Source organism: Protopterus annectens, chromosome 17.part0, assembly GCF_019279795.1.
Source record: "Protopterus annectens isolate FY-2018-M chromosome 17.part0, PAN1.0, whole genome shotgun sequence".
In the NCBI taxonomy this organism is placed as follows: domain Eukaryota; kingdom Metazoa; phylum Chordata; order Ceratodontiformes; family Protopteridae; genus Protopterus; species Protopterus annectens.
Window position 1 is genome coordinate 251,651,771 of NC_056751.1, and position 27,936 is coordinate 251,679,706.

Here is a 27,936-nt window from a genome sequence, read left to right on the forward strand (position 1 = left end):
AAGACTCTTTTGCCTCAGTAGAAGCATAGCTAACAAAATCAGTTATTCCTAAATTTTAAGAAATCTAAACTAATTCTGTTTATCTCTAAACATCTTGAAGCCCCCCCATGCTTTATTTAGGAAATCCTTAAAACACTGTTTTATCATACAAACAAGAATCTGAAATGTTTCACCTCCAATATATATAGTTAAGAAAACATACAAAGAACTAAGCTTCCTGTATAGAATGAAGTTTTTCATGTCAGAATTTGCAAGAATGTTTACAACCTTCATTCACCAATCTTTCTGTATTCCATATTGATATTTACCAATGTATAGGCTGTACAACTACACAAGCTGGGACAGTGCTACAACAAGGTTGCTACTTTTGAGGTAATGTCACTCATACAACCCATAAGTGTCTCACAAACATCTGCATGCACTGGCGTAACTGTCACACTGTATTACATACTAAAAATAAAAAAACAGAAACTAGCGGTCTGTTTTTTTTTTTCCCTCAACACTTGTGGTGGTGAAGTTGGAACTAGACAGATTCATGTCCTTGTTCATTTTTTACTGTCTTACATATTCCTCCTAACCATCCTTAATCTCATTAAGCCACAAAACTCCCAGATCATGCCATTATCTTTCAGCTTTACAGGCCACCAAGATCACTACACTCTAAAGACTGATTCTTTTTAATGATAACTAAAGCAAGTAACTCTGCAGACAACTCTCTCTACTCCAACTATGCCTCTAAAATCTGGATTAATATTCCACTCTCTCTTCTCTTAAAACCTTCAAAGTATAACTTAAGTCACAGTTAACAAGCTTATGTCTCTGTCAGTGCTGTGCTCCTATTTAATGCCTCACTGTAAAACAAGTATAAATGACAGCCTCTCCTATATTATCATCACTTGATGGTAACCACTTTAAATACTAAAGTTTCCCTGATAAATAACTACAACTTGTAGCATCACCTACTGTTTCCACCATATGACGATACCCCTCCCTTCAAGAACATAATCACACTTCACTTAATCATTTTCACCTTTTCTTCTTGCCTAACCTTAGCCTTCCCCTTGCCTCATCTCTACCCTACCTCTCTTTTTTTCCATACTGGCTACAACTACTTCATTACTTTTTATTTTCTTCTTCTCTAGTAAACATTATGTCCAAATTATTTGTTTCACCTCTGTACCTTTAGCTCACTACTCTCTCTCTAAACATGCCTCACTGTTCTCCTAGTACATGTAATTAATGTCTTGTCTTGCTATGCTTTTCCTTAAAGCATGATTAGTTTATAAGCATCGTATGCTACACTAGTCGTAACTGTTGTAAATACTAGATGTAGAATATGTCTTAATGAAATATTGTACATACCTGTCTTTATCACAAATTATTTTATTGTTCTTGTATTTTATCTGATTTAGTCCTTTTCTGGAGCTTTTCTCCCATGGTATCTGCTGAAAAGGGATCATGTATCTAGTTGGACTTTCCTGGTAAACAAAAGCAATAAATAAAAAGAAATTATAAGAAGAAAACTGAGACCAGAAAAGAACACAGTTCAAAATGACAAAACGTTGCAGTTATCTGATACGCAGATGTTGGATGATTTATACTGCCAGTAGCATAGCAACTACACAAAACAAAATGTATTGTAAGTAGTCATGTCCAAAAAATGTCCAGAAAGATGTTAGGAGGGACAGGCTGGACACTCAAGATGAATTCCCATAGAAGCACAGTTAGTTACACAATGGCTTGCAAGCCAGTGGGAGCACCTTTTTCTGTCTGATCTTGTGACATTTATGTACATCTCTGGAAAGGATGACAGTGGAAATGAGTAATATTCAGTTAGTTGATGTAGTGACAGATGTCTTAAGTGTCAGTCTGGGTTTTATAAGACATTGACATTTGGGGACTTTTTCACCTTGAGCAATTAACACTGGGCACATTTTAGGCATGATGACTGATAGTAAATTTGTTATTCTGAAAATGCTTGATTTTAGGCTGACCCCAAGATGCTGACCTTCTCAGAACTTTAATGGTACATGAAAGGCTGCTTTAGGGACAAGCGCAGTATTGTAGCCAATTTTCAATCAAGCAAATGAAGTTCTATGTTAAGGTTAACATTTTAATTTTAAGACTGATAGCTGTAAGCTCAACAGTCAAGTAATGCTCTCCTATTCATTGTTTTATTTTTAGAACAAGGACATCTGTTTGTCACTGCTATTCATGAAATGTGCAAGCTTGAATTTATTGCTGACAAAGTAATGAATACATATTCTGATTACAAGATGCTGACTTTTTTTTTCTTTTCCTTCATTCTTTCCTTTTTTCGGCTAAAAGAATCATGTGAAGCATACCATCAGCACAATCCTCTCTTTTCCCCATTATTTTCCTGTATAAGGTCAGCTTACACCACCTCTCTTGATTTGGTGCCATTCTTCTACTGTCTTTGACCATTATGCCTGACAGTCGCAAGTCTTCTCTCATGCAATTTATCTCTTGGCTGGACGTCTTTGTTTCCTCTTGTCTTCTTCCTGTCTCTCCCAAATCTTCTTCACCAAATCATCTTCTACTGTCCTGCACATGTGCTCAAACCACCAAAATCTGTCCTGTCTGACATTGCTTGCAACTGGAACAACTCTGGCTTCTGCTCTGTTGTCCTTATTTTTTAATCTGTCCCACACTGTGCATTGTACCACCCATCTCAGATATTTCATCCCTGTCACCTTTAGCTTCCTCAGCTGCATTGCCTTCACTAACCAGGTTTCTGTGCCATACAGTTGTATGTGTGTGGGTGGTTTTAGAGGTGTGGTGTTTGTGCAGACAACCTTCTCAGTGCAAGATGTACTGGCTTGTGACTGAGACAGCAAGGATTCTAGGTTCTTAATGTAATTGCATCTCTTACATATTGTGTTCCTAGGTGGTAGTAGTAGAGGGTTGTCTGTGTACATAAGCCGTTGCTACACTATCTCAGGATACTCATATCAACCAGACTAGCAGGAGAAATCATAGGAAGTTGTCTGTCCATGGTTATCGGAATCTGTGGAAGAGTGGTCAGGGATAGTAGAGTGGGTACTATCTGAGGATAGTACCTATAGGTGTGAGTAGGGCTTGATCAAATCAATACAGTAACCGCAGGCGAATGCCTCACTTACATAGGAGTGCTGGTAAGGGATAAATGCAGACTACACAAACACTTAATATTTTTAAACTCTGTTTAGGTTGATTTAACACAGGAGAACAGATACACACTTAAATATAACAGTAGCAAACAAGAGCAAACTGATTTAAACAAATTAACCAATAAAAAAGCTCAAAACTGAGCCCTGTCCCAACAGGCTTCAGTCAGACAAGTTCTAACTGTACACTCCTGCCACTAGGATGCAGGGGAACCCTCTCCAAAAAAAGATGGCCTGGATAAGTGCTCAAGTTATATAAACAGAGCTAGCTTTAGCAGGTCTGAATCTAGTCCATGCTGCAGAAAACAAGGTGCACCAATTTCAGAAAGAAACTGTTAAAATAAGCAGGCACATGTAAGTCTTCAACCAGCAATTCCCAGCTCAGAAGGGCAGAATCTACCCTCCCCTCCCACTAGAGTGTAGACTACAAACCTTCTTAATGTAAAATAACTGGCCTGAAGCCGAAGTGCTTGAACCAGAACTATGACACTTTTAGAATAACAGACAATAAGCCCTCAACCAGCAATTCCTAACTTAGAAGGATGAAGCTACCTCTCCTGCCACAAGATGGTAAACCACAAACCTTCTTAATGTAAAACAACTGGTCTGAAGCCCAAGTGCTTAAATCGAAAGCCTTAGAATAACAGATACAATTTAATCAGGCTACTATCAAGCAGTAATAAATGCAGCAGAATAAACACAATTGAGTACTTTTAAGAACAAGCAGCAAAAGCAAAATAACATAATAAAGTAGTAAGAAACACACATACAGTAAAAGCAGGTGAATAAAGTGCAATTGTTTTTTTTATATTTTTTTTACTTACTTATTTTTAGGTTAAGTGGGAAGGGATGAAACAAGATAATTCAAGGTTGAGAAACTAAGAGGGTGGGCCTTCCCAAATGATCTCTCTTTACTCAGTAGAATAAGCTGATGAGATGGGACTCTGAGGAGTGTCCAAAATGAGATTTATAGTACGGGCAGGCAACTCAAAAGGGCCCCAAATTTAAGAACACAACAAGGACTGGGTGAGTGGGAGGGGGAAGAATGCAACCAGAGATGAGTGATATTTAGAACAATGCAGACTACACAAACACTTAAGCTAAATACAGATATTTCTAAGTAAAAAAGCAATGCTGTTTCTCAGCTCCCCCCACTAATTAACTGATGGTATTCACAGTTTCGAAAGGAATTCTTTGGTAACTTTTTTTAACTGACCCTAGCCAAAAACTCAACACTCCAACAGAACAGAAAACGTAAAACAAAACAAATGTAATAGTAGAACATGATACAAAATAGAAGTGATCAGACTTTAAATAAAGAGCTTCAAATCAAAATTAAATGCAGTCAGAGATGAGTGATATTCAGTGCAATGCAGACTACACAAACACTTCAGCTAAATACAGATATTTCTAAATAAAAGAGCAGTGCTGTTTCTCAGCTCCTCCCACTAATTAACTGATGCTATTCACAGTTTGCAAAGGAATTCTATGGTAACTTTTTTAACTGACCCTAGCCAAGAAGTCTTAAAACTTCAACAGAACAGAAAACTTTAAACAAAACAAATGCAGTACTAGAATACAATACAAAATAGAAGTGATCAGACCTTAAATATAGAGCTTCAAATCAAAATTAAATGCAGTCAATTCACATTTCAGCTTTTTTGTTTTTCTGTCTCACAGTAAACCTGACATCCTGTGGCTGTTGACAGCAGCACTTCCCATTCTAGTTTTGACCTTCATAGGTTCATAGTTAGGTACTAGGCTATCGGCCCAAGGGCCTACGTAAGCCTAGCCAACAAGGTTCCCTGGCTTAAGCCACCCAAGAAAGTTATTTTCCTGTGCCACTGTTGAGCAGAGACACAGAAGAGATCCTCGGGGTGTATTTCCTATTTCCCATCCACTCATCAAGATTTTTCTTGAAGAGTGCTAATGAAGAACTTTGCTTGACATAGATGCTTCTCATTCAGACTTCCCTTTTCCTCAACCATCCCCTCTCAAAAATTTAAAGATGTTAACCTGTTCCACTATTTTCTGTTTTATCACAATTTTCTTCTTATGATTTTTATCCATTTGCTGATATGATTACTGTACTGTCGATACTCAGTTTCATCCCATGTGCCTTCAGTTTTGCATTTCAGTCCACTATCATTTACTGAAGTTCATATTTAGAGTCTGCTTGTAGTGCCATTTGTCTAAATACAGAAGCTTTTTTATTCTGTTCCTTTTGACCTGTTTGCTAATGTAGTCCATCACCAGTGTGAGCAGCACTGAGCTCAGAACTGAACCCTGATGCACTCCCACTTCCACTGGGAATCTCTTTTGTGAGTGTTTGGACTTGTGTCATTGGGTTCTTGTAGAATAACTTTTACTAATTCCATATTTCTAGGACTTCATACCATCACAATTCTGCCCAAATCAGCTTTCTTGGGAGCTTGGTCATATGCTTTCTCCAGAGGTAGGAATAACCAGGACTCTTTCCTCCTCTCCAGCTTCTTGTCCACTGTGTGTGTGTATCTTACTGCAAGCATCAGGTCACTGTGTTACATCCTCATGTGAATCTGAACTGCTCATCTACCACCATACTTTCTGCTACTCTGCATATCATTTGTTTTTCAGTCACCCTTTCCAGCACTTTTATGCATTGTAACAGGAGTTTGATAACCTCTGAAGTGCCCATGGTTGTGAATGTCCTGTTTATTTCCAAATGGCTCATCTCCCATCTTACTTTCAAGAATCTCAGTGGCAACACTCAGATCTGCTCTGAGTTACAGCACAATGGCACCAACTGATATTGCCAACATCCTGGCAGATAGGTTCAGTGCTAACTTTACCCGCCTCTCATCCCCTAAAGGGCCTATCTCTATACCGGAAGAATGCAAAGTTCCTGTAATCACGGCTGCACAGATAAAAATCACACTCTCCAAAGCAAAGAACACAGCATCCATGGGACCTGATAACATCCCAGGCTGCATTCTACATGAACTACAGAATGAACTGGCACCCCACCTAAGTACCATGTTCAATCATAGCCTCACCTCAGGCGATGTGCCCAATGAATGGCGCACAGCGATGGTTATCCCACTCGACAAAGGGAGAGCCACCACGGATCCCAGAAACTACCGCCACATTAGCCTGACGAGGCTGGTCTGCAAGGCTATGGAACATATCATCATGGAACTTATAAACAATGACATTGGTAATCTCTAAACTTTGGACCCCACCCAGTTTGGGTTTGTAAAAGGCAGATCATGTCTCCTAAACCTGATAGACTTCTTTGAAGTGATCACCAAAGCCGTAAATGAGGGTAAGGTGGTTCACACAGCCTATCTAGATCTCACCAAAGGCTTTCAACACCATCCCCCACTCTGGAATTATAGATAAACTCACTAAACTAGGTATAAATCCCTATGTCACAAGATGGGTTGCCAACTTGGCTCACCTAAAGAACCCACACTGTGAAAGTAGCAGACTCCATATCCAACTTCAGACCAGTGACAAGTGGAGTACCACAGGGTTCAGTCCTGGGTCCTCTCCTGTTTGTTATCTACTTCTCTGAAGTACAGGCTAACACAGAAGGTCTTTGGCTAATGAAGTTCGCAGTTGACTGCAAACTAGCAGCCATAATCAAAACTCCAAAAGATGTGGACATCCTACAAAAGGGCCTTGCTGAGACAGATGCCTGGTGTCAAAGCCATGGCCTCAAGCTCAATGCCAAAAAGTGCATTGTCATCCCTTTTGGTAAAAACTCTGTACCCATGAACTACCACGTAGGCGGTAGTCTACTTAATGATAAGAGACCTTGGGACACAGGTGGACAGTAGTCTCTCCTTTGATAATCACATCGCCACAGTAGTCAGGAAATCCTTCTACGTGGCACACCTCATCACAAAAGGTTTCTCATCCCGGAAAAAAGAGGTCATTGTTCCCCTCTACTCGTCACTCATTATACCCATTATAGAGTACAATGCCCCTTTTGGTATGTACCTCACAAGACATCTACAACTGGAAAGGCCACAGAAATACCTCACAAAGAGGATTACCGGCCTCAAACAGATGCCATACGCAGACCGTCTCAAACAACTGCAGCTTTACTCCATCGCATATCGCCTACTCAGAGGCGATCTCTGCCCAACACACAAAGCTATGTCAAACCCAGAGCTTTTGGACATGCTCCACTTAAAGAAATCCCAATCCCTCCAAGCTACACGCTGTAGGGACTTAACTTGTCACTACAATAAACAGAACATGCTGGAGGGATAGATTCCTATCCCAGAGACTTCCCATACTCTGGAACAAACTACCTGTCTGTATCAAACAAAGCTTCTCATTAGCACTCTTCAAGAAAAATCTTGATGATTGGATGGGAGATAGGAAATTCACCCCGGGGATAACTTCTGTGGTTCTGCTTGACAGTGGCACAGGAAAATAATTTTCTTGCGGGGCAAAAGCCAGGGTACCTTTTGGCTAGGCTTATATAGACCCTAGGGCCAGTAGCCTAGTACCTACCTGTGAACTTTCCACTGCTGTTGAGTATTCATTTTTCAGTTACTCTTTCCAGCACTTTCAAGCAGCATGACAGGAGTTTGTTGACACCTCTATATTGCTCACAGTTGTGAATTCATCTTTTGTTCTTGTACACTGATACTAGAATGCCTTTTTTCCAACCATCCAGGATCCACCTTTCTCTCCGTACCACTACAAGTGCCATCAGGAGCCCTTCCTACCCCAACTTACCCAACATCTATTATTGCATCAGAAGTGACTTTGTCTAAGTCTGCTGCTTTTCTTGACTTCATTGTCCTTTTTCTTCCATCATGGACAGTGCATTGGGCAGTGCAACTTCTGTGGGGTTTTCTTCATGCAGAAGCTGATGGAAGTACTCTTCCTGTTCGCCTTTCATGTCCAGTGCACTAGTTAGACTGCTGCTGGCATCACTTATGAAGTTGTCTGGCTATCTTTATCTTTCTGTATATACCTTGCAACCTGATAGTTTATTTGGGCCATTCTGCTGATTCACTTTCCAGAAGTTGGTAGCACCTGATGCTTTTTTGTTATTTCAGCTGTTCTCTTAGCCTCTTTGTTAGCTAACCAGCATTCCTTCTTAGCCTAGTTCATCTTTTCTGTATCCCACTTTTCCCTGCACTCCTACTCCTTTTGATAACTTTCTGAACTTCTACTTTCCACCACCAGCTTGCCTTGTGTAACTTAATTTCACCTGTCTCAGCTACATGTCTGTTTTATGGTCTTTACACACACAGTTTTGAGACATTGCCATTATTCATCAACTCCACCTATTTCCTCTTCTTTGTGAGGTGCTAGAGCCCTGAGTGTTATATCAACTTCCAGGTCTTCAACCCAGTGTTTGTTCAACTTAGAGCTTTCTTTGACCATTGCTTGCAGCTGATTGTGGTCACCAGTGTTTTATGCTGTAGCAAACTGTGCCAATGGAAATGACTGTGAATCTCTGATTCTGCCACAGTGCCATTTCCTTACTAGGAGAAGTCTGCCCCACTTTGCATGTTGACTATTTATATGCATGTGATCTTGTGACAGCGTGTTTGGCCACCATTAATCCATTTGCTGGACAGAAGACTAGAATGACAACATTTTTAAATTCCTGTTGCCCTATCCATGTGGACCCAGGCAGTCCTGATACCGTATCCATCCCAATGGAGCATTAAGGTCAGCCATTACTTTCACCAACTCATATTTTCCTGTTTTATCTATTAGGTCCTGTAACTGCTGATTGAATGCACTTTTTTTCCTTGCCATTACAACCCTGCTGTGGGGCACAGGCAGAAATTATGAATGCAGCCCTGTCTTTACACTAGAGTCTGACTGTCATGAGTTGTCAGTAATTCTGATGAAGTCTCTCACTGTTTTCAGAAACGTTAGTGTCACCAGAATTTCCACACCATTTCTAGTCTTTCCTTCCCTTGAGTAGACTCTTGATCCCAGGCCAAGTGGCTTTGGTGCACTGTCTTTCCACCCTGCATCTTGAATACAGGGGATGTCCAGTCTCCTCCTTACCATCATGTCTACTTTCAAGCTGCTTTCTGTTATTGATTCTATATTCACTGTAGCAATCCTCATTTCATTTTTGGCAGGTTCGTTGTTTTTACATCCAGTGTTCACTCTCAGATCTATTCCAGGTAACTTGGGTTGGGCAAGTGGACACCAGTCTGCTGGTAGTTTATTGATCCAGGCTGCTGAATTTTATAGCAGGCACACACTGGCTAATAGGAGCACATAGACACCTCCCACCACTAGCAGAGGTCAGAATAGGCTAGGTCTTCAACCTACTTATCACTGGCAAGTAACTATTTCCATTACATATCGATGTTAGCGTTTTAAGTTAGGAGATTCATGCTGTCCTGTTCACAAATATCCACATTCCACTTTAAAGGTGGTCCACACATTCTGTTCTAAGGTTTTATTTCTTTCGCTGTCCCTGTTTTTTTTTTTTCATAACACAACACTGTGACATGGACATTACTGTTGTAGTCCATCAAGCACAATTATTGTGTTCTGAAGTTGGCAAAAAAGCTATTTGTACAGTTTTCTGCTGTCAGATATGTGCATAACAACTTTTGTCCTACTACTCTGCGACAGCTGTCAAGGAACACCATTAAAAAATGTCAACAGATTACAAGATTTGAAACTGCCTCAAAATGTTTCACAACACTGAAATGTCCTTTTCTGGTTTTGTCAGGTGTAAAATAATATCATCTGCAAATAGAGACAGCTTTTCTTGACTACCATACCAATTATATCCTTGAATTTCTGAGTCTCTTATTTTCTTTGCCAGTGGTTCTAAATATAGTGCATGTAGCAAAGGGGAAACAGGATACTCCTGCCTGGTTCCTCTGCTGAAATGGAAATTATTAGAGAGGAATCCACCCAGTTTAATGTTCGCCTTCAATCCCTTATATATTCTCCTAAACAACCTTATAATTTTATCAGAGAATGCAGATGCTTCCATTGCTCTCCTCATAAACTTTCAGCTTACTCTGTCAAATTCTTTCTCTGCATTAAGACCAAACAACAACAATGGTATTTTCTTCCATTCAGCTTTCCTCTGGATCATCGATGTTCTGTTAATGTTGTCACATGTTTGCCTCCACTCCACAGAGCCACATTGATCCATGTCTTTCAGTTATGGCATCAACTTTGCCATTCTTTTAGCCATTGTAGACATGAACACTTTATAATCATAGTTTAGGACTGAAATAGGCCTGTATAGGTTCATACTAGGCTATCTGCCCTAGGGCATTTATAAGCCTTGCCAGAGTGTGTTTGGCTTTCGCCACCCATTTTAAATTAATTTTGCTATGCCCTTTTTTGAGGTTAGTATACTGTGCCTCTGTCTAACGGTGACACAGAAGTGATACCCGGGGTAAACCTACGATCTCCCATCCACTCATCAAGATTCCTCTTGAAGAGAGTCAATGAGGGACTCTGCCTAACCTGGACTGGGATTTTATTCCAGAGTGAAGGGAGCCTCTGGGTTATGAATCTGTCCCTCCAGCATGTCCTATTTATTTCAGTGCTGAGGTTCAAGTCTCTCGGGTGCGTAGCTCGATGGGATTTGGATTTTCTGAGGTGCGGCATGTCCATTAATTCGGGTTGGACATGGCTTTATATGTCAGGCACAGATTGCCTCTGAGCAGGCGGTATGCCACTGAGTAGAGCTGGAGTTTCTTTAACTGGGCAGCATATGGCATCTTTTTGAGCCCTTTGATCCTCTTGGTGAGGTACTTTTGGGGTCTTTCCAGTTGCTGCAGGTGTCTGGTAAGGTACATCCCAAAAGAGGCATTGTACTCAATTATGGGCCTGATGAGGGATGAGTAAAGAGGCACGATGACCTCCCCTGATCTAGATGTGAATCCCTTCATGATTAGGTGGGCTATATAAAATGTTTTTCTAATCACTTTGGCCACGTGGTTGTCAAATGAGAGATTGCTATCAACTTGGGTCCCCAGGTCCCTAATTACTTCTTCTGTACTTAATGGATTACCACCTATGTGGTAATTTGTGGGCACTTTGTTTTTGCCAAAGGGGATGACTATACACTTTTTGGCGTTTAGCTTGAGGCCGTGGCTCTGGCACCAGTTGTCTGTTTCTATGAGGCCCTTTTGGAGGATGCTTGTGTCGGCTGGAGAGGTGATTATGGTGCCCAGTTTGCAGTCATCTGCGAACTTGGTCAGCCACAGTCCTTCCGTGTTGGCCTGTACCTCTGAGAAATATATACCGAACAATAGAGGTCCCAGGACTGAGCCTTGTGGGACGCCACTTGTAACTGGTTTGGAGTCTGACATGGCTCCAGCAATTCTAACCATGTGGGTTCTGTCCTTGAGCCAGTTTGCAACCCATCTAGTGACATAGGGGTTTATATTTAAGCTGGTGAGCTTATCTATAATGCCCGAGTGGGGTATTGTATCGAAGGCTTTTGCGAGGTCCAGGTAGGCTGTGTGGACCACCTTCCCCTCGTCAATGGCCTTGGTGACTGTTTCAAAGAAATCGATCAGGTTTAAGAGGCAGGATCTGCCCTTAACAAAGCCGAACTGGGTAGGTTCCAGTGTCTGTAGGTCCCCAATATCTTTATTTATGAGGTCCATGATGATCCTTTCCATAGCTTTGCAGACCAAGCTAGTCAGGCTTATGGGGCGATAGTTTCCAGGATCTGTTGAGGCACCACCTTTGTGGAGAGGGACCACTGTTGCTGTATGCCACTCTTTGGGTACATATGCTGTAGTAAGGCTGAGATTGAACAGTAGTTTTATGTTTGGGTTTAGCTCTTCTTGGAGTTCATGTAGGACGCAGCCCGGGACACTGTCTGGTCCCATTGATGCTGTGTTTTTTGCTTTGGTGAGGGCGGCTCTTACCTGAGCATCTGAGATGTCAGGGGGGCAGCACTCTGCTGGGATAGATATTTGCCCTTTTGGTGGGGGGGGGGGAGAAGTTTGCACTGAACCTGTCAGCTAGGATGTTGGCAATGTTTGTGGGTTTGATGTATTTTTTGTCATTTTGGACTAATTCTGAGCATATCTGGGAATTCTCACCCAGGTTCTTAACATAACTAAAGAAAGCCTTGTGATTATCCTTAGTGCCCTGTGCAGTCTTTCTCTCGAAGCTGGCCTTAGACGATTTTATGAGTGCCCGTAGTTTTTTGCTAATACTGATCAGAGACAGAGATGCCTTCCCTTTTTGGGATTTTGCTCTGTCATGTAGTAGCTTCTTCCTTCTATTGTATAGTTTGTTTATGGCTGAGGTCCACCAGACAGGACGTCTGCCATTGGAGGACTGGGTCTTGGTTTTATTTGGGATGGCATGATCCATGCATTCCTGAAGGTGTTCATAGAATGCGTTTATAAAGGATTCTGCGGTCTGGGCCGTATTTTCCACAGGCTCAGGGGCTTTGAAGGATTCCACCGCGGTTTTGAGGAGTGTGAAATTTGCTTTAGAGAAGTTTTTCACTGTGGTTTTCTGGGCAGGGGGTGGGGTCGGGATGTGACTATCCAGTGAGATTAGTTTATGGTCTGATCTTACCAGTGAGGGATACACTTCTGGTCTGGAGCATAGAGTCCCCATGTTGGTGATGATCAGGTCCAGTATGTTTTCCCCTCTTGTGGGAATGGTAACAAGTTGTTCCATAGCATTTGAGTTTATAAATTCTAGGAACCTTTGGGCTAGGGTGTTGGAGCTAGAGTAATGCTCCCAGTCTATGTTTGGGTAGTTGAAGTCGCCCAATATAATGGCATTTGGAGAGACCTTCATATTTTCCAGTGTTCTCAGGAAGGCCGAGTGGGGTTCCTGAGTTTGAGAGGGTGGTCTGTAGCAGGCTATAAACTGGAAGGCAGTTTTACCCACTGTTAGTTGCACATGGATAGTCTCTGATGCTTCGTGCTGTGCCACCAACCTGGAGGTGTGGGTATCTTTGACGAATATTGATACTCCCCCTCCTTTTGTGGCTCGGTCCAAGTTTTGGGGCCGAAAAGCATGGTGTGAGGTATAACCTGGTAGTGCTGGGGTGCTCTCGGGAGCCTTGAACCAGGTTTCTGTTACTGCACAGATATCGATGTTGTCCATGCTAAGGAGAGTTTCGAGTGCGTGCATCTTGAGGTTTAGACTTCTGGCGTTGAGTAGCATTACTCTTAGTTTCTTATCCCTTGTGATACCTATGGAGGTGGGTTTGTCTTTTGAGCCTTGCCTAAAAAAGGCAATATGGGGGAAGCAAGAGCCTTTGCCAATATCCTGCAAGCCGTCCCTAGCGAAGCATCGTGGCTGGATCTGATGGGTCTTTACCTGCTTTAGCTATTATATCCGCCACCACTTTCTTCTAGGAAGCTGGTGCATTTCCTCCTTTTAAAATACTGATCTGATGTTCATTCCTCCTCACTTATGGGTTACAGATCCAACCCCTCGGATCCAACTAGGCCACATTTCTTCAGACTAGGATCCACGTCTCGAGCTCCTCCCACGTCCCACAATGCCCAGAACTCCACCCAACCTCCTCGTATCTCATTTGCTGCCAGCAGAGTCAGAAGTGGTCGTGTAGTCTCTAGCAGTTTAGTGGAGGTTTTTTGGGTCTTCTACTCTGATAAATGCTTTTCTCTTTACTTGTATTTTTCTAGTTTACCTTTTTCTGGTGTGTGTGGTATTTGGCTTTCCCTTGCCTTTACGGCAGTTGATTATCTTTTCCCATACTTTGGGTAGCAGTTAGCTAGTAGCCTTACCTTTTTTATTTCTGTACTATCCAGTAAAAAAAAAAGGTGTTTTAAAAACTTTACTGGTAACTCTTTCCGGGTTACTTAGTTTAGCTAGCTGTATGCTGTTTGCTTCTTTTCGGGTTGTTCTCCCATGCTTTCTCCTTGTATGTGTTTGTGTGGTGTAGTGTCTATACATGGCTGACAAAACCTATGGTTTTGAAAGGTGCTCAGAATGCATTCATAAGTTCCCGCAGTCTGATGCACATTCTTTGTGTGTATACTGTCTGGATGCAGAGCATCTGTGGTCAGCCTGCTCTGTTTGTGAAAGTTTGAATTCCAGAGCTATCGCTGACCACAGAAACAAGCTGATTCTGAAGGGCCTTTTGCCCACTTCCTCTCCAGGGGTTCAAACCCCCCTCCAAGAGCTTTTTGGAGTTCTCCATCTCCAAGAAGCACCCCTCCTAAATCTTCAAAGGTGTCTTTGGAGCCGCCTGCCAAGGTTGGGAGGCTTGTGGATCCGAAGCACTCCTCTGATCCACCGGGGTTGTACTTGATCTCTGGTTCCCCAGAAGCCCCTGCCTCCTCCACCTTGGATCCTAAGCCTACGGATTCGGCGGAGAGAAGTTCCATACCGGTGCTGGGTTTTGAGTCAGCTCCTTCTGTTGGGCTACAGCAGACTCCCTCTAGGCACTCCAGACCCCTGTCACTGGCTTCCTCCGGGTCATCTTGGAGTCTTTCTGAGGCTGAAGTGGACAGGATAATTAGGAAGATTCTCAAGTCTCAAATCCAGCTGGGGGTCTTCTCTGCACTGTCACCTGCAGGTTCTGTGAGTCTCTAAGTCCAGTCTCCTTCTCCGATCCATCCCTCAGCTTCAGAGTCTCAGGATCATAGCAAACTGAGGATCCAGGTTTGTGGGTATGGAGCCGTGCCTTCCTCCACTCCAAGCATTGCCTTGACCTCCTCAGCTCCATTGTCTTTGGATTGTAGCGGGTCTCAGATCTGGGGGAGCGGTTGGCTCCTACTTTGTCGGAGTTGTCTCTTCCCCTCGGCTCTTTGGCAATGGACAGTTCGGGTCCGATTCTACCAGGGACACACGGCTCCTGGCCCTCTCTTTTTCTGTAGCCTCAGCTCCGGTGGAATTGTGGAGGGATTCTCTAGGTCCCTCGGCTTTCTGATTGGTAGAAAGGGATTTGTCTAACCATAGGGATCTAGTCTCTTTGAGTTATGACTCTTCCCGTTGACTCCCCTTGGATCAGAGACTTGAGCTTGTCATTCCTGTCCCGAGTCATCCCATTCAGACTGGCCTCCAAACAATTCCTCCAGAGGCAGCCCCCTTCTCTTCCGAGACCACCCCTGAGCATCCCACAGAGGAGATTCCTCATAAGAGGACAAGCAAAAGGAGGCACATTGACTTCCCCTTGGAGTCTATCCCTGAGGGATACTGACTTTAATGAAGGGGAATGATCCCCCAGATCACCACTGGAGGATGTCTCCTTTGGAGACATCTTAGAGATCCTGTGGCAAAGAGGTAGTTAGTCAGTCCAACCTCCATCCTCACAGGAGTCTGTATTTTTGGAGGCCTTTGGGACGGGCCCATCTACATCCTGGGTGGTTCCCCCAGTGGACGTGCTCATGGATTTGGTATCCAGCTGGTCCTGGAAAGAGCTAGACTCGATCAAACCAATCCACAAGCACCTGGACAAATTTTTTATCCCCTCTCCAAAGACAGACCTTATTGGACTAAGGGTATTCCAGTGGATGCCTTGGTTGTGGCAGCAGCTACCAAAGGAGATAACAAAACAGAGTTGTACTGTCTGTCCACTGAACAGGGAGTCCAGAGCGATGGACAGGTTTGGTAAGCCCATTTATGCCTCTGCCACCTTCTCATTGAGGGCGTTGAACTACCTGGCACATTTTACTTACTTGCAGAGGGATCTGTTGAAAGGGCTTTCAGACTCTCTGTAAGAGACCATGTCACCAGAGGACTCCCCTCCCCCCAGCTGGCCACTTAGTCATCTTTGTCCAATTCTTCTATGAGGCTGATTTCCCATTCTACGGAAGGTGCCTCATGGGCAGCCGGCTTAGGCATTGCAATTCCAAGACATGCCTGGATGAGCCTTTGAGATTTGGCATAGCCCTGTAGGGCGTCCTTTGTTACTTCCCCCTTCGATGGATCCTCACTCTTCAGTCCATCGGTCAAAGAGACCTTAACCCACAGCAAACAGGAAGGGAAGACCTTATCTGCTGTCGGGGTCAAGTTCTCCACTCCACAGCTCACCTTTTCTAGAAACCAGCACAGTGGAAAGAAAACTTGGTTCCGTAAATCCTAGGGATCTTCCCAGGATCATTGCGGGGATTCTTCCTGTAGGAGTAGCGGAGGAAATTTCAATGGGAGACACCACCCCATGGGCAGAGGGAGGTCCACAGTATCCGGGCTGCAGGGAACCCTTCTCTGATAGGCTCTACCAGCGCTACTGAAGTACTGCCTGACTGCTCATCTCTGGAGGCAGTCGGGGATCGGTTTTCTCTGCATACAACCTCCTGGACCGATACAACACAAAACAAGTGGGTGCTAAAGATTAAATCCAGAAGCCATGTTTTCCCTTTACTCCTTCCTCCTCTGGAGAGGTCAAAGAGGCTCCCCGATGTTCCACCCAGTAAGGGGGAGTTTGCAGTAGCAAAAATTCTAAATCTACTGCAAAAAGTCATCCCAGAGGTCCCGACTGGACAAAAAGGATTCAGAACTTACTCTTGCTTCTCTTTAGTGCCAAAGAAAACCAGGGAGCTGTGATACATTTTAGATCTAAGCAAATTAAATTTGCTCATAAAGAAGGCAAAGTTCAGAAAGGTGATGGTTCAGTCCATTATACTGATGCTGTTGAAGAATGGTTGGATGTGCTCAGTGGACTTAAAGGATGTGTACTATCACATCAAAATAGACAGAAGCTCCAGGAGTCATTTATGCTTCCAGCTGGGAGCCAGTCATTTTCAATTCAAGGCTCTGCCTTTTGGACTCACCACAGCCCCCATGGTGTTTACCAAATGCATGGCAGTAGTCGCAGCTCACCTGAGACTGCAGGGATTCTGGGTGTTTCCTTACCTGAACGACTGGCTCTGTACTGTCTCAACCAGGCATCAACTGCTACAGGCTAGCGATTACTTCTTCAGCCTTGCCAGTCACCATAAATCTGGGAAAGTCAAACCTATCTCCTGTGCAGACTTTAGAATTCATCGGAGCTACCTTGGATACAGTGAATCAGATTGCAGCTCTTCCCCTTCATCGTGTTCAAACTTTGAGAGATCATGTCCAAACTGTATTGAATCTAGCTTCTCCACCAGCAAGGCTAATACTCCAGGCTCTAGGCTATATGGTGGCTGCCATCCCATTAGTTCCTCTTGCAAGGTATTTTATGGAAGTCCTTCAATGGACCCTGGATGTTCAATGGTCTGTACTCCACCAGCCCCTGTCTGTTCCTATCAAGCTGACTTCAGTTTGCCGAAGGCATCTACAATGGTGACCACAGATGCTTGCGGTGGGGGGAGGTATTACAAGGGAAAGTTGGTCCAAGGCACGTGGTCAGACACAAAGACCAGATTGCATGTCATTGTTCTGGAGATGAGAGCAGTCCTCCTCACATTGCAAGCCTTTCAGGACATTCTCTGTCTAGGAACGATTGCAATTCATATAGACAACATGGTGGTGTGGTACATCAGCAAACAAGGAGGAATCCGCTCTTACCTACTGTGCAGAGAGGCCATGAGGGTTTGGGAATGTGTGATGCCTTTGGACCATTTTCTGCTTGCAACACACATACTGGGGAAATCCAGCATCTTGGCAGAAAAACTCAGCAGGTCTATTCTGACCCCTTAGGAGTGGTCCCTCAATCAGTCAGTAGAGGACTTGATCTTCATCCATTGGAGCCAACCTTGCTGCGACCTATGTGCATTCCCCCTATGTGCATTCCCCCCGGAACAACAAGTGCAGCAACTACTTCACTCTAATCCCCCCAGGAGGATTCCCTGAGGGATGTCGTGGTTCATAATTGGCCCCCAAGTCTCCTCTACACTTATTTCCCCCTACCTTTGATCCGAAAGTTTCTCAAGAAAGCAAAACATCTGAAGTCCTTGATAATCCTCATTGCTTCTTATTGGCCTCGTCAGATTTGGTTCCCCTTTCTCTAATCTCACTTGAAGTATCCTGCATGGATTCTGGAACTCAAACAGGACCTTCTTTGTCACCCGATAAATGGTTTTCCCCCAAATCTGATGCCCCTCAAATTGACCGCTTGGTTTCTCCACTTCCAGTGATTGATCAAAAGTCCAGGCTGGTTTCTCCCGTCCAAGGTATTATTTTAGCCTCTCAATAAACAGCTGCAAATAAAGTTTATGGGAGTAAATGGAAGAGATTTGTTTTCTGGGCTTCTAAAGAAAACATTGACCCCTTCTTGGCACAGATTTCAGATAATCCTGCTCTTCCTTGCGTCTCTTCTCAAAGAAGGGGCTAGCTTCTCTACCATCAAACTTCAGTTGGCAGCCATCTCTAATTTTCATTCCTGCAATATTTGCAATTCCCTTGCAACATCCAAACTGTCCAAGGCCTTCTTGAAAGGGATCTTTTTCCTCAGGCCTGTGGTAAAGGATCCATCCCTGCCATGGGATCTCACTGTGGTTTTGCAAAGCTTAACTCTAAAACCATTTGAACCAATGGGTGATTGTGACCAAGTTTCTTTCATGGAAGGCAGTCTTTCTCGTTGCCATCACCACCTCAGCAAAGAGAATATCGGAAATTTGGGTCTATATTACAACGTCGAACTCACAGGAGTTCAGACGTTGTAATATCGAACCCAAAAGTCTGAAATATGAAAATAGCAAAGCCACTGCACACCGAATTTTTTTTTTTTTTTTCCCCAGGGGAAAAAAAAATTGGTGGGCTGTTTTCGGGGCTTTGCTATTTCCTCCACTGTGGTGCAATCTCAGAGTTGGTACATTTAAGTAGGGGGGTGTGGGGGTGCAAATCGACCCATTTTAGTTTAAGTTTCAAGTATAAGTTTTTTTTTTTGTTTTGTTTTGTTTTTTGTTTTTTTTGTAACAGAACAGCGATTTTTTTTCATCCTGGGGAAAAAAATCGCTGTTCTGTGTTTTTGTAGTTATTGTGTTTTGAACTTTACGGTTCAATATTTCAACGTTCGAACTCCTGTGAGTTCAGCGCTGTAATATAGACCCCGGAAATTCAGGCCTTGTCTTCTAAGCCTCCTTACATTATTTTCCACAAGGATAGAGTGTCCCTTCATACAAATCCTTTTATGCCCAAGGTAGCTACAGAATCCAATCTTAACCAGAACATTCAACTACCGATTTTCTTTCCAAATTTCTCTAATGAGGGAGAATGTTGCATTTGCTTGATGTTCACAGGCAGTTACATTGTTACCTGCACAGGACAAAGACCTTTCAAAAATCAGAACAGTTATTTGTGTCCTCCTCTCCTAGCCATCTAGGTCAGGCAGTTTCAAAAGTTACTCTTGCTAAGTGGATTATAGACTGTATTACTTTGATTTATAACAAGAATGGATTACAGCTACCTTATCCTCCTAAGGTCCACTCTACTAGGTCTATTGCCATCTCATCCTCCTCTTCTTCCAAGACCTCTTTAGATGATATCTGTGCCACCTGGTCTAAGGCTCACACATTTGTCTTGCATTATAAATTAGGCCTCGTTTCCCATAGCAGGGCTTCATTCGGTTCGGCAGTGCTCCGGCATATCCTTTCTTGAGACCACCCAGGTGTTGTGTAGCTGGGGACTCTACCCATACATGAGGAGGAATGAAAGAGACAACATCAGATTTATTAGTAATGCAATTACCAAAATTTGGTATCTGTGTTGTCTTCTTTCATTCATCCTCACCTTCCCATCCTGCCATCCCCCTTCCTAGTGCTCTAGAAGACCTGGAGAGAACTTCTCAGGAATGGCTGTTCCTGGTTTTGAGTCTCTGGTTATGGATGTATTCTCATTTCCCTCCTTCCTTCCCTGCTCTTTTTTCTCTTATGGGCAGCAAACTCTATCTGAGGAGGATGGTTGGAATGCGGGGCATTGTGGGAAGTGGGAGGAGCTTGAGACTTGGATCCTAGTCTGAAGAAGAGTAACTGAGTTGGATCTGAGGGGTCAGATCCGTAACCCACACATGAGGAGGAATGAAAGAAGACAACACAGATACCAAGTTATGGTAAGTACATAACTAATAATTAAACAAAACCTTCCAGATCTTTAAAAGTTTTTCCCTCCTAGCTTCCAAATTTCCACAGGCATACCAACAGTTCCTGGAGACTTTCCTGACAGTTGGTTATACATCATCATTTTTATGTCATCTCCTCCCATCTTATTAGTAATTGAATGTCATCTACCTCTAACCTTGGCATATTTAATTCTTCCATAAAGTGTACCTTTTCTTGGTCTGCATATATCTCTGCTTTATACAGACTTGCATAAAATTTCTTGTTATAGGCTCTCTAAGCTTGGTGAGAACCCTTTCTACTTTATGTTCATAGGTGTGTACTAGGTTAATGGCCCTGGAGCCTTTACAAGCCTAACCCTTAGGATTACCATGGCATCGTGGCACCTGACCTTAGTTCCCAGTGCCTCTGTCAAGTAGACCCACTGGAGTGATCCCCAGGGTGAATTTTCTATTTCTCATCCACTCATCAAGATTTCTCTTGAAGAGGGCCAGTGAGGTGCTCTGTTTGACATGTATGGGAAGTCTGTCTCATGGCATGGGCAGTCTCTGGGTTATGAACCTGTCCTTCCAGCATGTTCTGTTGATTGTGGTAATGAGGTTGAGGTCTCTGGAGTGTGTGCAGTGGGTTTGGGATTTCTTTAGATGTAGCATTTCTAACAAAGCTGGGTCAGACATGGCTTTGTAAGTCAAGCAGAGATCGTCTCTAAGTAGGCAATATGAGACAGAGAATAGTTGGAGTTTTTTTGAGTCTGTCCATATAGGACAAGTAAGCCTAGGATCCTCTTTGTGAGGTACTTTTGCGGCCTCTCCAGTTGTTGCAGGTGTCTAGTGAGGTACATGCCAAATGGGACATTGTACTCGATGACTGGCCTAATGAAGGAAGAGTAGAGGGAGACAATTACCTCTCTCTTCCTGGATGCAAAACCCTTAGTAATGAGATGTGCCACATAGAAGGACTTTCTGACCAGAGTGGCAATGTGGTGGTCAAAAGAGAGGCTGCTGTCAACCTGTGTTCCCAGATCTGTTATAATGCCTTATGTGTTCAGTGGACTACCATCAAAGTGGTAATTCATGGGAACCGGGTTTTTCCCAAGGGGATGACATATTTTTTGGCAATGAGTGTAAGGCCATGGTTGTGACACCAGTCTCAGTGTGGCCTTTCTGTAGGATGTCAGCATCACTTGGGGAGTTAATAATAGCTCCCAACATGCAGAACTTTGTCAGCCAGAGTCCCTTCTTGTTGGCCTAGACCTCAGAGAAGTAGATACCAAACAAGAGAGGACCCAGGACCGAACCCTGTGGGATTCCACTCGTGACTGGTCAGCAGGCTGACTTGGAGTCAGCTGCTTTCACACTGTGGGTTCTGTCTGTGAGCCAGTTTGCAACCCACCTAGTGATATAGGGATTGATGCCTAGCTTAGTGAGTTTTTCTATGATTTCTGAATGGGAAGTGGTATCAAAAGCCTTGTCCAGATCAAGGTAGGCTGTAATGAACCACCTTGCCTTCATCCACAGCTCTGGTGACTAACTCAAAGTAGTCGACCAGGTTGAGCAGGCATGATCTACCCTTCACAAAACCAAACTGTGTGGGATCCAGAGTTTGTAGATTCCGTATATCCTTGTTTATTAGGTCCATGATGTTGCCTGAGTCATTGCACTAAAAGTTTTTGTGCTGTAGCTTTGTTATCAAAAAACTGTTGTTTAACAGCAATCTTTCTGAACTCCTGCATATTATCGAGGTAATCCTTTATTTTCTGCTTAGCACTCTGCAGTTGCTCCTCTTCTTGTTCTGTGCGATTCCTCCTATTCTGCAGTACTTTAACATTTGTCAGTCCCTCTAAATAATTCTAGTTGCTTCTTAACCATATCTCTCTCTCTTTTATTTTCACCCTATTTTAAACTCCACTTTAATTTTATCCCACTCCCTAGCTATATTTTCAGAATAAATTTCTGTCTTCTGTAATAACTCTCAAGTAATTTCCACTTAAACTCCTCTTTTTTCAACAAATAGGTGGGAAAGTGCCAGTGTCTCATTTTTATTTCATTACCCTGCATTTTTATTTTAGTTGTTATTGACACATGATCTGAAATAGTTATTAGATGCATATCAACATTTTCAATTAAGTGCACTTGTTCCTGTGAAATGTAAGCTCTGTTTAGCATAGAACAGTTTTTGTATCTTGGGAAATAATATGTAAATTCAGTCTGAACTCCTACTACTAAATTCACATCTTCCATGCCAAATATTTTCATAAATTCCTTCAAAAAAATCTACCCTCCTTTATATATTTTCACTTCTGGGCCCCCCAGACACATCTTTCCTGCTGCAAATCAAATTCCAGTCCCCACCAATTAGTAATATTCCCTGCTGAAAACTGATTATTTCTCCTAGAATTTTCTTAAGCTCCATTATAGCAGTTTTAGGTGGAATTTAAATGCATGCCAGTGTAATCCTCCTCCCTTGTCAGTAGCCCCTTAGTACTATGTATCTACTACTACTATCCCAGCTGAGAATACCCTTGAATGCTTTCAGAGATCATTCTCTCCTAGCCAGTTTCTCTTTTCTTTTTTTTTTCTCCAGCCAAGTCACTCTCCACCAGACTGTAACCAATTTCTCTCTGTCAGATTGTGTCCATGGAGACATGAGAACCAGATAACCATTTTCTTATTATCAGATTGTCTCCATGGAGACATGAGAACAAGATAGTCAATTTCTCTTTGTTAGATTGTTTCTATGGAGATATGAGGGCAGATATGGAATTGCTACTTACCATACATTCATTTGCTAGAAAACCCCCTCATAATATTCAATATTCTTTTTTATTTACTTGCTTTCTCTTAAAATTTGTTACTAAATCAATGCAAGGACCTTAAACCAGTCATTCCCCCTTGCAAGAATGAGAAAAAGCACATTAATTTTTATTTTGTCATGCTGTTTTAACAAGGCTTTTTTTTTACATTGCAGTGCCTACATTTCTTAAAACTGAGCAAGAAGAAAGAGAAGGGAGAAAGAAATGGAAAAAAGAACAGCAGGAGCACCTAGTCACAAACCCCATTTCACTTAACACTAAGAAAGCTTTACTTTATTGCATACAAAGAAACACATACACCACAGAAAGAGCACTATTAAGAAAAAATGTTTTCTTTACTTATAGTTAATTTTCTCCCCTCCTCCCCAAAGCATTTTTCCGAACATTAATGACATGAAGAAGGGAATATACTTTAGAGTCCCCCACAAGTCCAACAAATTCTGTAAAAGTTCAATATTTTCAAATGTTCTTGTTCTGCCATATTTTATTTCGCAAATATTATTATTACATTGTAATCCCACATGAAGTTACTGGTTTTATTATTGTTCATCTCCATCTCCCAAATCCTGTGTCTGCTTTATTTCCAATGTACTCTTGATTCTTCTAGTCAATTCTCTTGCTTCATCTGTCCAACATCTTCCTTGGAAACAGTAGAAAAGGTTTCTCAGGTGCAATCTCTGTGGTCTTTATTACCCGAAGAACAAGAAGCAGATTCTCCTCCCGCTTCGCAGCTGACTTTTTGTTGGATAGACTTTTGTATTTCCTCCTTAGCATGTACTTCATCAAAAAATGATTTTGTCCCTCCAGGGAAGAATACCTTGATGACAGCTGGGTACAGCAGTTTAAGTCTCACATCTCAGTCTGAACATTCCCTGAATAGTGGAATACATTTACTCCTCTTCTGTCTGGTGTACGAGTAGTCATTCTCCACACTCCCACGTTTAGTATTTTGACCTCCTGCCACAGTTTTATTAGAATCAACTCCTTCTGCTGGTAGGATTGTATCTTTATTATTAAACGTCTAGGTTACTTTTTCATAACCAGGTTTGGAGCACAGACACAATGTGCCCTTTCAACTAACAACTCCTGCTGTGGATACCAGTCCAGTTGCTTATTTGTGCTTTCATAAAATTAATGCAGTCTGTTCATTCCAGCTTCTCTGGTATAGCTGAAAATCTCTTGATTTCCCTATGTTCTCTTTCCTCTAATTCTGTTATTTTTTGAAACGCCTTCCTGGGCAAGTCTCATATTCAGCCAGCATTTTCATTTCAGCCTCTGATTTTTGCAGCTTTATCACCTCTTCTGAATATCTGTTTAAAGCTTCTTCCAGTCTTTCCAGACTTTTATTTTTGTGTTAATATACTCCATCAGTGTTTCATTTATTTTAACCAGGTCTGTGTGCAGTTGTCTTGTATCTTCCTGTAGGTTAGTGGACATCATGTCTGAAGGTTACTTTGCTTTTTGCTGAACAGTTGCAGAACTTTCCCTAGTCAATGTTTCTTCTATACGTTTTGTAGCTGATTTTTTTCTATGTGCTGTGCATTTCTTTTTTCCTGGCATCCAGTCAGTACACTTCCTAGCCAGTTACTGAAATTTACCCATAAACACACAAGTTTACTGGCCTTCTCTGATGTTGAGTTTCTGTTTTCAGACTGGGAGAATTAGAGTTAAGCTGTTACTCAGTTTGCAGCCATCTTGGAAGTGAGTTAGGGATGTCCTTAGGCTAAAGTGTGATACACTATCATGGAACAGCAGGAAGCATGCATGCCTGTCCTTCCCCCACATAGATAGGAAAGGTTAAAAAAATGGCCAAATCTGTGAATTCTTACAGTTAGATAGCAACTACATACATTATTTACAGTAGCTCCCCTTCTTAATGTACTTCTCTTCTGCTGCATTTTTCTGCATTTTCTGTGCTTTTTACTCCTGTTTTATTTTTCCAACTTGACTTCTGTTTGCCTTCCAGTCTCTCTCTTTTGAATACATGCATACCCTAATTAACCAGCATTTCATTTCTTCCCACTTTACACAATAATTGACTTATGTTTGTCCTTTGCAAGGTTGAAGCTTCACATTTTTTTATATTTAAGGCTGCTGCTAAATGTCATTCACTCCATTGTGAAAGTATACTGCACATTAACTGTCCAGCACCCATCGCCAGATTGTATCGTGTTGTACGCCTGTCCCTGTAAGATATTATAATTTTGAATGCAGATTCCCCTGAAATGCATACCCACTTATGTCACGTGTCCCCATTCCCTCCTTTTTAAAAGACTAATGTGTACTTAATTCTGTTAGTATCCTTTGCATGTTTTGTAGGGGTGACCCTTCACTGTCTGTGCCACTGTCCTTCTGTAAGTCCATAAGTAAAACAGAGTAGCATAATGTCTCAGTGATTAGCATCTCTGCCTCACAGCTCCAGAGTTTGAGGTTCAGTCTTGACCTCCAGTCACTGCACGGAGTCTGCGCATTCTTCTCGAACCTGTGCGGGTTTTCTCCAGGTATTCCAGCAGCTTCCTCCAGTGTCTGAAAAACATGCTAGTCGATCAATTACTCTAAACTGTCCATACATCTGTCACTCTATATATGTTGCATTATATTATATATTATATTACATTACATTATATTATATTAGGTTCATAGATTAGTACTAGGCTAACTGCCCTTGCGAGCCATTTTAAGCCTAGCCAATTATCCCTTGTGAGACTATATTATGTTACGTTATATTATATCACATCACTTTTAATCTTGTCCTTGTTCACTGGATTGTGGCTGAAAAAGAATCTGAAGTCCTTTTTACTTACTCATTTTACAAATAACTAAAAATTAAAAAAAATCTTCCAAGATGTGCCCAGCATTTAATACAGGCATTTTGTTCCCTGCCTTCCTTTCATTCTGTTGGATTTGCTCCTTCATGATAAATTCATACGTGAAGAACTTCATAACCCCACACCTTGTGGTACAGAGGGATAAAGCCCTGTGAGTGTACACCAGACAACTCATGTTCAACTAGGATATGGACAGGGGTGTTGGAGGGACTGTGTGCAGAATGGAGAGAATGGCCAGTACAAGCATGCCCAACTTGGAGAGGAAGCTGCCTAGGCTCGCTGCAGTAGCAGAATTAGAAGCCTGGTGAACTCCACACTGCAAGTGGTATATCACTTAGCTGGGAGGTTGTATATGCACATAAGTACTTATGCATCTCTCAGAGGCAGCCATTACAGAGCTTGCAAGGCTGACACAGGATGGCAGAGGTTAAGGCACACTTCCTTGCAGCAGGGTAACACTGCACTAGTATCCTCAAGCTCCTCCCCAGTCCCAGACATGGGTCAGGTTGATCCCAGGGGAGACTAAGATGGATCTGGTACACACATGATTGAGTAGAGGAGAGGAGTTGGTGGCAGGTTGGTGGACAGCTTTGAAGAGGTAGGGCAAGAAAAAAATAAAGAACCTAATTGGTTTACTGTGCTGCAGTAGAAACATACTGCTAAATCATCCAAGCTGGATCCAGAAATATTGCATTCCAGCAGTAGGTTAAGGCTGAAGTTTTTGTCATAGGAATTTATTTACCTTATGCATTAATGAATAAGAATAAAAATTATTTCTGACTGGAATTTATTTATTTATTTTTTTTTTACTAAAAATCTGCCCTGCATAGTGCAGATTTACTTGAATGGGTATGCAACCTGTACTTTTGAATGTTACTGTTTACTAAACTGTTTCACTCCAATAGAGCTTTGGATTTTTGCACTGTAACTTCCAGTGATTGCATCCAGAGCTTTTTGACAAAGCAGCTATTCCTCACATTTCAAGTGCATGTTCATATCTGTGATTCCATAAGGTTTGCTTAAGAACTATAAATATAACAGTTTTTTTTTTTACAAAATGTATATTTGCTATGTTTATTATGACTTATAAAATCCAGTTTAATACCTAGAATTTATTGAACATTGCTACCATAGATGTGTTTGTAATTAGCAAATATGTAAGTAACTGACAATGTCTCACTTACCACTAAATCTGCACAAATACTGTAAGCAGCATTTTGTTGTTCATCCATGAGCTTTTCTATGGGTATGTGCAGTTGTGTCTTTGTTACTTGGTTGTTGAGATAATTAGAAAAGTATGAAATGTATAACAGTATACATAGTATATGAACAACTATTACTATATTTCTAGCAGCAATTGACAGAGGTCAAATATCAAAGCAGTTTTTTGATTGTCATGTAAGCTGTAAGAAGACATCTTCAGTAATTGTATATAGCATGGTTTTGGAATAATCAATGCAAATATGAACAGACTATGTTAGACTCCTAGAGGTGTCAGTAGGATGTAGCAACAGAAACAAGTGGAGGCATCACTAGGCAGTAATAAGCTAAAGTGAACCTCTGTCACCTACTTAGGGCAGTGATAAAACAGTATTACATTGCAAGAGAACAAAAGTTAGTATTAGCTTTTTTTTTTTTTTTTTAAACGTGTGATCGAGTGCATGATAACATTGGATTCTCCCACTAAGGGAATGAAAATGTGAAAAAAAAAATTGTATGTTTTTGTAGTGTTTGTATTTATATGGGATTTGTCAAAATATATCTTACGCTCACTACACTGATTTCAGAGATGATGAGAAGCTATTAGAAAAATTTCATTCACACAGCAAATGTATAGAACAGTGCAAGTTAAATATAAAATGCTATTTTTTCTGTTTGGAAATACAGAGAGATCTGGGCACGATTCTTGGCATTTGAAAGCAATATTGGAGATTTAGCCAGTATCTTGAAAGTAGAAAAACGAAGGTTTGCTGCCTTTAGGGAAGAATATGAAGGCAAAGAAACAGCACTGCTAGTGGACAGGTACAAATTCATGGATCTCTATCCCTGTTCAACAAGTGAGCTGAAAGCCCTTGGTTATAAGGTATGTATCATGTTGACTATATTAATAACAGTGTTGCTTTTAAACACTTTATGACTGGTTAACAATGTATGCATATCCTTGTTGGTATAATGCATGTTAAGTTGCGCAC

The 27,936-nt window shown here is 41.9% G+C and overlaps 1 protein-coding gene across 1 annotated transcript in view; it reads left to right on the forward strand.

Annotated features, from left to right (window-relative positions):
* CSTF3 (cleavage stimulation factor subunit 3) overlaps positions 1–27,936 on the forward strand; it is a 1,368,849-nt gene that overhangs the window by 1,205,979 nt on the left and 134,934 nt on the right. The window contains exon 17 of the mRNA XM_044059129.1: positions 27,632–27,827. Within this exon, the coding sequence (XP_043915064.1) occupies positions 27,632–27,827 (196 nt within the window). The remainder of the gene's footprint in view (positions 1–27,631; positions 27,828–27,936) is intronic.